Below are 10972 nucleotides of genomic sequence, written 5' to 3' on the forward strand. Positions count from 1 at the left end.
AGTGTGAAGTCATTGAAACAGGCTGCCCGGGGAGGTGGTGGAGGCATTGTCCCTGGAGATGTTCCGGAAAAAAGGGCAGATGTGGTGTTGTGGGACATAGCTTAGCGATTGGGGGTTATAGGGCAGGTGGTTGGACTTGGTGATCTTGAAGGTCATTTCCAACCATCATGATTTTATGAAATAATTTATAGACAAGAAGGTGAATAGGAAGAAGATCTAGTTGTGCCATAGAACAGAGTTTGCCAGAACATCGGCTACAGCCACAGGGGATTTATGAATTGTCAGATTTGGATACTAGAAAAGAGTTCTCACTGGAACTGGAAATATCTTGGGTCTTCTGTGATTGTAAAACATGAACAGGGTGACATTACTGGCTGCAGGTGTTTAAATTGGCCAAATATTTGTTCACTGTCCTGCAGCAGGTCAGTCATACTAAATAGCTGTATTTGCAGTTAGAACTGGTTCTCACATTCATCCCTGAAAAAAACCAAGGTACTGCCCACTCTGGAGAATGTACAAAACTAGACAAGCCTGAAATACCTGCAATTTCACAGATTTTTTTGAGAAACACTGGTTTAGCTAGTATACATTTTTCTTTGTGTCTTTTTTTTTTTTTAATACTGTATCTTGTTAACAAAGAGGCATAACCTTTGAATTGTACTAATGGCATTCACCACTAAAATTTATCCAGATAAATTATGCTTACTCTTATTATAAATTCAACTTTTTGCTCAACTCAGTTTTGATGCTCTGAAATTCTTCTATTAGCTGATAAATTGGTAACTTGAGGATTCGAAAGTAAAACTCACCAAAAATATACACATAAAACAACAGAACCTAAGGAATTTTTCAAGTTTTTAAAAAACCCCTCAGTTACAGACATTCACTGCAGGCTCCAAGCCTCTTCTGAAATCGCATCATCATTGTGCCACTTTACAGACTATTTCACCTTGCATCAGAAACACCTGGTGCAGACCACAACCTAACATCGTTATTAGCAGCCCTACCACTTCTGTTTCTGCTCTAGGAAAAGAGGCTTCAAGTCTTGTATCTATCTACACTCCACCCTCATTACACAGTAGCCCTCAAAAATGCAAACACATATAAGGTAGTATTTGGTAATTTAAAAATTGTTTACCTCAGGACTCATTTGCAGCCTTAATTAAAGAAAGTCTTGTAATGAGGATAGAGTGTACTTTTGGGTATTTTTCAAAGGCACCTTTTACTTACGTCAACAGGTACCAGAAGGCTCTTGCCAAGATGCTGGTTAAAAGAGAGACACCAGGCTTCAGTGTAACCATTCATGTTAGGAACATACTTCTTTATTGTCTCATCATTCAGCCTCAGCCAAACACCATCATCATTGTGGATCTATGGGAAACAAGCAACAAAAACGAGCCATGCCCTTCTGTAACTGTTGTGTAGCTAGTAAGGATTAACAGACTTCAGACAAGACAACAGCAGCAAGGAAGTAATGATCTCCACTATGCTGACAGAATGTAAGAAGAGGTGAGCAGGAATATCAACAAAATCAGAATTTCAAAGCAATGGGAGGCATATTTTTTTAGAAAGCAATGTGCAAAGATAAATTTAAATCAGCTCATGCAGCAATAGAAGTTGCTTTGAGAGAAAAGAGGAAAGCTAAGCTTTCATAAGCTTTGTAAGTTCCCCATGTTCCATTTTTCCACTGCTGGTAAAACTTAGTAAATTGCAAAAATATTCCTTGTGTATTAAGTTATATTTCAAGAAAAATACATGCATTGTAGTCTAACACAGTAGTGATCTTTCAAAGCATAAGTAAAAGGTGTCATGAAAATGACACCTACATCTGAATTTTTGTGTAGAACTGAAATAGCAAGTCATGAGCAGCTAAATCCTTAGAGACACTATTTTAAGATGAACTCCAGGAATTTTGTTTGCTCATGTCAGAATCTCAAAAGTTTGTTACACAGGTTTTCAAGTAAGTAAATTAAAAGGAAATGACAGTTTGAAAAACTAAATAAGTAAATATTTAGATTTTTGCAGTTTATACTCTCAAATTCTTCAGTTGTATATGCCAACATCTAAACATGAAAACAAGCTGTTATTTGCATGAATTAACTTTACATCTTAGCCCAATTTTCAACAGAAATGTCTTATGAATTACCTCGTCAATGAAAGTGATGGATCCATTCACTTTCACTATGCCTATTTGCTCACTCTGAAGGGAAGGGTGGCTACGGATACGAAGCCCTGCACTGTCCTTGGCCACAAATTTGCGAACCTAAGAGAAGCAAAGGAAGACAGTAAGGAAGAAAAAAATTGGAACAGAGCTCTCAAAGAGTAAAAGGAAATAGGTTTAACAGATTCTGAAATGCTAGTGGTAAGATGGCAGTCTTAAGAGTTACAGTTTGTTGCTAGTTTCCCATGGCTGCTGTGTATAACTTCACTTTTTTACTATAACCAATAAAATAAAAATGTTAAAATAACCAAACTTAATAGTGCATTGACTCAGTCTTGGAAAGATTTCTTTTTATGCTACCCAATATTCAGTACAACCTTCCGATTCTCTTAACTGCCTCCCCCTCTCCATCCTATGAATTTTTGCAAGTTTCAAGGGTTTCGCTTCTCAAATTTTGAATTCCCAGTAATTGATCAACCTGGAATTAGAAATTCTCATTTGTGCTACCCTAACATTCTGTTCAGCCAGCTTTTTGGACAGAATTTTGATATCTTTGTTAACTACAGAGTTGACATGCCATTTAAAATAGAAAAGAACAGGTTTTTCTACTTCTTTGATTTCCCAGCTGTTATTCACGATTACTTTTTACCATTCAAGCATATTATCAGGCACCTGTCCTACAGAGAACAAACCTAATTCATAGTTTAGGTCTCTGGTTTTAAAAAGTGCATGTATGCTACGCATGTGGTACAAAACCTTTTTCTTAGAACATTATTTTCAAACTCAGCATGTAAAACTGAAAAATTATCAACTGAAGCACACACTCAATCTTTAACATAAAGCACAGAATGATATGGAAAGAGTAAATTCAGAAAAAGGCGATGAAACACAACAGCTAAATGCGTGAACTCTTTTTTTTTTCCCTCCCTAAAGAAATTATTTAAGAAATTAAAAAAATTAGCCTTCAAATAAATACAATTTTTTTTTTTAAAAGCATGGATAGAATTTCAAATGTAATATATTTCAAAATGCAGAAGGCTTTGCTTACTAACAGTCTTGCTACTGCAAGGATTTAGATTTCTCTCAACAGGCAAAACAAAGAATTTCAAGGTCTTTGTAAAAATACAAGGCTGAATCAGTGCTGGCAGCCTTCTCAACACAGACAGACTTATAAACACATCCTTGCAAATTAGAGTTCCCTGGATTATTACCCCAAAATGTTATTTTGGAAGATCGTATGACTGCTTGGCTAGAACTTGGATAAAAACTTGAATTGTTGGAACCTTCTGACACAGAATAAATACTGCTTTGAGTATTTTTTGATGGCACAACAGTCCAATAACTCTGCCCTTTAACATCCCCACAGTCCTCCACGGAGCACACACAAAGCGGATTCCAGCTAAAAGAAGTGACTAATGCAGAAAGGCGTAACAATTAATATGTACAGCTCCTTTTACAGTGCACAGTGGTTTTCAGCTTTACTGCTGTGCCTTCTGATTTGGTGAATCTGAAAAGAGGTAGACCTCATTCCCACAGAACCAGCTGTTGAATAGGATAAAGTGATTGACCATGAAAGGTCTAGACTATTTTAGCAGCAGGCTCTACAGACACTATACACAGGACAAAAAGATGGCTCCTTTTTCAGGGACAAGAACTTGGAACTAGAAACAAGACATACAAGAACAACACAGGGAGATGACTGAACACTAGGTAATGCCTCAGAACACTAGGGGCCTAACATTTGTCAAGTGTTTTTAACTGTCATGAAGATAGTTACTTCACAAACTGTAGCTACTACATACGAACAGGTCACCTCAATTCCCACTGCAGTAACTGAAAAGAAAGACAGCACTTCCATCCAGCAGTTTCTCTCATCTTAAACTAGAAGTGCCTCTCCCTTTGATGACAGCAAACACCACATATGATTATCAGCTTGGATGGAGATATCATTAAGCTCTGTGAGATTAATCTCACCCAGTAGGAACTGGGAGTTTTTTAATTAAGATAATGAAGTAACCAAGAATTCTTCTTCCCAAGAGGAGAGAGAAAGCCTAAAACTATTAAAAAAAAAAATACAGTAAGGGATAAAAAACTGTGTGGAAACTGAAGGTAAATGTGTTATTTTTATTTTGAAGTGTGGGTGCAGGGAAAATAATCTTGTTAGTGGCAGAAACACATACTGGACGCATTTACAGACTGGGGACCTGTACAAAGGTCTCTAGACTCTGGAATCTGCCTCTAGATTCAGAAAGCTGGAAAATAACTCGGATGTGCTGTACAGGTAAGAAGCTGGAAAACAGCTGATCCATTTTGTAATGTATTTCTTAGCCACCTTTGCAGTTGTAATAAGGCAGGGAAGGATAACCTCAAGGTATTTCAAAATTCCACAGGTTTTAACACAGGTTTATTCAAACTAAAAGAAAGATTCAACACCTCATTTAACATCTCTTCCTTTGCCTCTAGGAGGCAGTGGAAGATGGTTCCCTCCATCTGGCCATTTTTCCTTACAGCACTGCCAAACCACCTTTAATTTCAGTTTTCTTCTCTTACTTGTATCCACATTAGTCTTTCAGGGTGGTATGATAGGTGAAATGGGAAAGTCAGAAACTACTGAAAGGATAACTTTTTTTTTTTTTTAAAAAAGATATTCTAAGAAAGAAAGGTATCACTAAAGAAGGTAAGTTTGGATTTTATATTGGCTGAAGAAAGATCTTTATCACAAAACAAATCTTCTTAAACCACTTGCTAGAATAAATTTCATAGTAAAATATTGAAGACAAAAAAACAAGTGCAGAGTGCAGCCTGTGCCTTTCACAACAGTTGCACAGTGTTTGTGTGACAATCCAAGACTAAGGCAATATCTGTAGAGTTTCTAACAAGTTTTTTTAATGGATAGATAGAAAGAAAATTGAATTAATATCTTTAATTTTATCCAGTATATAAATTTCATTCCGTTCAGTACATTAAACTGATATCCTTCAGTCCTGCACCAAAATAACATGATAAAGCATGTATTAAACAATGATAAAATCCCACCCAAATATAACTGCTTCTGCTTTTTTTTTTTTTTTTCCCAGTTCTCCAAACCTTGTTTGGCTGAGGCTCTGCTTTTGGTTTAATAAGTTGCGTTCCAGGAGGTATCATTCCTTTTGGAGGATCTTTTACTTTCACTTCTAGTCCAGCATCTATAGGCAAAGAAAGACTAAGTTTAAAAAAAATAAAGACAAGGGGATATACTAGTCAAACAGTAACTGCAGTTTAACTGTGCTGCAACTCAAGAGTAGGCAAAATAACCCCTCACTTTTCTGTCTGCCATAAACAAAACACCTGCAGCAAATGATGCAAAGTATTACTTTATGAACATGGGTATCTTCATATTTGGAAACTTACAGAATTTCATGGTGTTAATTAGATACCTGTCACACCTTGAGTACACAGCACTATTAGGTAATTTTGTAACCCAGTAGTGTCTGCAGGGGTATGCTTCAGGGAATGGTGAATGTAGAAGAGCTTAATGTTTGAGGGGTGCAAGTTACAGTTCCTGAAGAGTATGCATACTGTACTGCTGCACTGTGACCCTTTGAAGAGTAACAACTTGAAAAGAGGCAGCCAGACCTAGCAATAAAACTGTTGTTTTTAGGAACATTCTTTTAAACAAGCATGAAAGGAACAGAAGAAATCTAGAAGTATCAAGAATGTAAAAGGTTTGAAACAGAAGAAACTAAGATACTACCTGTACTTAAGCAGTTAGTTTAAAGTTCATAGAATTATGGGTCAAACATTGGTACATGAAAGCAGAAATGGAGGCATGAAGATACCATGATTGAACCAAAGTCTTAACAGAAGTTAAATTGAAAAAAATAACATAGATACTTCTTTAAAAAGTAAACACTAGACAATAATTGAGGACAGTAGAATTTGTGTAAAAACCTAACAGGTTTTTTTTCCCCTCCCCTTTAACTAGACAAGTTTGTTACTCCCAGATGAAACACAACTTTTTTTTTCTTGCAACACTGAATAGACAATGATACTCTAATAGTAGCCTAACCACATTGTAAATACATTATTTACCATATATGACTATTTCCATGACTATTTCTATTTCTTTTATCTTTTGAGAAAGAAGAGGGAGCTAGGTAGAAGGCTTCTGAACAAAAACTTGGATGCTAAGTTTTGCTATGAACTCTGATAATAAATCTTATGACCACCAAGATGTACATTTAACAGTGTCCAAAGTGGACATCCTAAAAAAAATGATACTTAATGCTTACCTATTTCAATGCCATCAATAGTCACATGAATGGTATAGAGACCAACAGCTCCAGGAGTCCAGTTTGCACAGTATGTACCATCATTATTGACTCTGATCAACATGTTTTCACTGGGTCTAGGCATAAAAAATCCCCAAAATAATTAAACAATTATGGTCTTATTGGAAATAAACTGTAATGCTTAGTTTGGAAACAATATTTTTCTATCAGACCATCTAAATACCATTTTTTCCCCATCCAATGTACTATTTATTCATTTAGCTAATTGTTTATTGTAAAGTTATAAACTTGTGACACACCTAGGTGTAGAAAAAGATGAAAGTATTCAAGAGAGTAGATAATACAAATGAGGAATCAACGTTAGAACAACTAAGAATGAAGGAGATGAAATCTGTAAATTTCAGAAAAATAATAGTAATACATTATTTTTTTACTGTTTCTACCCTTACACGATTACCTGACAGCCAAGGCTTGTGAGTCTGAGTGTACCCAGAAATGACAGGACACATAAATTTAGGTCCCTATTAAAAAGTGATTTAATGTTTACCTCTTTGGTGTCGGTGAAGCAAAGCGCAGTTCTTCAAAAGAATAATTTTCATATGCCTATAAACAGATTAAATTCAACAAACATAAAATCAACAGTTATCAATTATATTACAGTAATGAATAGAAGAAATCAGAGCATTTTCTCAAAGAACACAATGATCTAACTTTACACTCACCACCAGCATTGATCAGGGAACCAGAAACAAATTCCAAAACACAGGAAGAGAAACACAGACAGATATAATCACATACATGAAAAAAAAACACAAAAAAACAAAAAAAAAAACTATCTCCACTTTCTCTTTAAATTGCCACTATTTAGGTAATAAAAACAGCTATTACTAACAAAAAGCTTTGTTCAGTAAAGTCTTTGAATCTCTTCTCATCACACTTGTATACAAAGCCTTTGAATGCAGGCAACACACTGAAGGCCACGTGAAGATAAGAAAGAAAATATATTGCAGGGCAAAAACTGCAGACCAGCTCTGCGGATTTATCAGTGGAATTCTGGATCCTCTTTCTTTCTACTCAAAGTGAAGAAATGCACTGTTACTGTGTTCTGAGATAACTTAAAATGAAAATGCAACTATTCATTTAATCTTTGATTAAATTAAAAACCATTACACATTAGCTAACATGAAGCATTCCACACTCAAAGGGTCCATGAAATATAGAAATTAATTTCTGGACACCTTACACTTGCTCCATCACCTACTCCCATGGTACCTAAAGCATTGCAAGGTGTGCCATCACAACTGTGTGAGCAGATTTGACACCTGTTAGAGGAAAAGAAGCAGGCACCTATGAACTATCTAGGTTTCAACTTTTTTCCCCACACAAGTCACTGGCAAAATCACCATGCAGCATCAAGCCAAGAAGTGATATTTGCAGTACTCCAAGTAAAAAACAAAACAACAAAAAAACAAACAAGCCAATCACACTCAGTCCTTGGTTTTAAATATCTTTTCAGCCACATGATTTAACAGGTTTTTAAACCATGTTGTGCACCATAGTGATTTCATAGATCCAATAAGACACTATTTAGTAGCCAGCTGCACTATTTACACATAGCTACTGCAGCACTATCCTCTGTAGAAAACAACACTGTACCCTCTACAAGATGGTAGTTTGTTGATTTTACCTTCACTGATCCATACTGATTATACTAAGTATTATCCTTCTCAAACTCCTGATTAATGAAATCTTCATTAAGCTGTCCAACTGCTAGTTATACACGTCACATGTCTCAACTGGGTCTGTTACACTTACGTAACTTTATTGCAGGTACTAAAACATACTCAAATCAACACTAACTAGTCAGTTTTCACCACTTTGAAAACTGTTCCTGGCAACGTGTCCAAGCTGATCCATTTGACAAAGGCCAATTTCCACAGATGATGTTTAATTTATACACTGATACATAAAAAATTTATACGACCTTTTTACTGTGCTGTGGTCTGATTTGTGTCCCTATGTTCACCAGCTCTGAGTTTTAATACAGATTCACTGCAACACTCCAACTCCATATAGATACATTGGTTTGACTTCCCCTCCACCATTTCAATAGCTGTTTTCATTTCTCCTGAGTGACTCAGACTAGTTTGTTCATCAAAATCAAAGATTACTTTTCTTTTTAAATGGTAATATAGTTTATAACTCTTTGGAGATCAGGCAACTGGCCCTTCTGATGCACCTTGTTTTCTGCTGAACTTAAGAGATTTATAACTAATATCTTTTTAGACTGCAACCAAACTGAATTGTACTTTTTTCCTTCTCTTATGTCTACCTCCACAAACTTGGAATGTTATATATTTATATTTATGTTTATATTGTTATAATGGTAATTTACCTTCATCATTGTAATAGCAATGTATCGAGCTTCTTTTACTATCATTGGCTCATAGGAAGAATCAAGCTTTGGTGAAGGAAGTCCTCCAAAGGTCATATCACTGCCAGGGGAAGCTGCTGTTGAAGGACTGCCTGGTATCCGCTGCACCTTCTTAACTTGTTCTTGCTGCAAGGATGTTTTTTTCTGAGAAACAGGAATAGCTTTGACCTCTACCTGCAAGATGTGGAACACAGAAGATGATTTAGGAAAAAAAAACCACACACATTCTTCTAGATCTGATAAGATATAGTGACCAAGTACTTTGAGCTATATATATCCAGCTGTGTCAAAAATCTATGTGTCTACGCTTGACAATTTGCTAAGCCAAGCACAGCATCTCTGAAAAATGTAAATGTATGTGGGAAAAGCATTCAACTGACTTGGTACATGATCATTTGGGGCCAGTGTCAGTGCTGTCAGTCCCAGAGCAATCCTTGGGAACTAGTGTGCAGTCTGCTATGCCTTGCTAAGCTTCCCCACAACAGAAAATGCTATGATCCTGTCAGAATAGGATCAGCAGTGGCCAGTTTGGATATTGGCTATCTCTGCCACCCTAATACATCAGCACTATACATTTTTACTGTGCTCTTTAACATATATTTTAACTGATATTTTTTTCCCCACTGGTACCAAAAAATTTCCACAAGTCCAGGTAACACAGTCAGCTGTACATAGTTTTCTGGGAGAGAACAAACTACCCAGATAATGTTTATGAATCACTCATCCTAAATCTGCAATAAAGTTTGTTTAGATACTGCAGATTTTATGTAGTGTTTAATTCAAATTTCTGGACACATTACAAAATTGCTTAAAGTCACACCACTGTGCTGTACACTGGGAACAACAGAATAATTAAATCAAATTTAAATTTCTCTTCCTTCAATGGATTTGTGAAGAAAAAAAATAAAATACAATAAAAATAAATTTTAAAAAAAATAAATAAAATAAAATAAAAAAATACAGTAATATTTCTGATTATATTTTAACATATAATTTTCCTGATTCATAGAATAAAATCACTACTTTAGGAGTTTTTTATTTCCTCTTTCATGAATTTAACTAAGAAACCACACATAAAGGTTTCACTCAACTTGTGGTTTTGACTAAGCTGAGTCTGGTGTTACTGTTGTAGACTCACCATTCATTTAACGAGCTTAGGTTACTGGAAGATAACTCTCAATTATATATATCTTCCAGAAAGAATAAATCACAAAATCTTAGGGGTTGGAAGGGACCTCGAAAGAACATCTAGTCCAACCCCCCTGCCAGAGCAGGGTCACCCAGAACACATCACACAGGAACGTGTCCAGGTGGGTTTTGAATGTCTCCAGTGAAAGAGACTCCACAACCTCCCTGGCCAGCCTGTTCCACTGCTCTGTCACTCTCACAGTAGAGGTCTTCCTCATGTTTATGTGGAACCTCCTGTGCTCCAGTTTGCATCTGTTGCCCCCGGTCCTATCAGTGGACATCACTGAGAAGAGCCTGACTCCATCCTCCTGACCTTTAATGTATTTATAAACATTGACGGGGTCGCTCCTCAGTCTCCTCCAAGGTAAAGAGACCCAGCTCCCTCAGCCTGTCCTCACAAGGGAGATGTTCCTTAGATTTGAGAGCTCTTGCCAAAAAAATTACACCTTTGTAAAAGGTACTTTATCTCCTTTTCGGGCTTGAACAAAACCAACTACTCCACAGTAATAGCTAGCTTTAAAACATAGATGGAACCTAACTTATTAGAACTACACAAAAAAACATTTTGTGCTCAGTTTGTTTACTTTGCATGCTTGGATGCCTCAAATCAAGTAGCTAACATTCATATATATAAATATCACATAGGTTTTACTCCAAAATGAGCAAAGATTTTCTAATTCTACCTGAGGCTGTCATGAACACTTATCTTTGCAGTACTGCAGTAACAATAAAAAAATAAAATAATCATTAATTAACTGAAGAGGCTTAAGCAAAACCCAAGAATCACAGACCCTGCCAGTTACCTTAATAATTTCAAAGACTACAGGAACTTGGAAATGCTGTTCTTGTCTAAAATAATGTGACTATAAAACAATCCATCAATGTGCTTCTAATTTTTTTTTTCCACATTTATTCAGG

At 36.0% G+C, this 10972-nt stretch overlaps 1 protein-coding gene across 1 annotated transcript in view; it reads right to left on the reverse strand.

Moving 5' to 3' along the window:
* The window catches only part of MYCBP2 (MYC binding protein 2, E3 ubiquitin protein ligase), a 185752-nt gene that overhangs the window by 63466 nt on the left and 111314 nt on the right, over window positions 1-10972 (reverse strand). Inside the window, exons 50-55 of the mRNA XM_010003518.1 lie at window positions 8828-9040; window positions 6980-7035; window positions 6433-6548; window positions 5249-5346; window positions 2147-2263; window positions 1231-1371 (exon numbers count right to left, since the gene is read on the reverse strand). Coding sequence (XP_010001820.1) covers window positions 1231-1371; window positions 2147-2263; window positions 5249-5346; window positions 6433-6548; window positions 6980-7035; window positions 8828-9040 — 741 coding nt within the window. The remainder of the gene's footprint in view (window positions 1-1230; window positions 1372-2146; window positions 2264-5248; window positions 5347-6432; window positions 6549-6979; window positions 7036-8827; window positions 9041-10972) is intronic.

The sequence above is a fragment of the Chaetura pelagica genome, unplaced genomic scaffold (assembly GCF_000747805.2).
Source record: "Chaetura pelagica isolate M959 unplaced genomic scaffold, ChaPel_1.0 scaffold106, whole genome shotgun sequence".
Lineage (NCBI taxonomy): Eukaryota > Metazoa > Chordata > Aves > Apodiformes > Apodidae > Chaetura > Chaetura pelagica.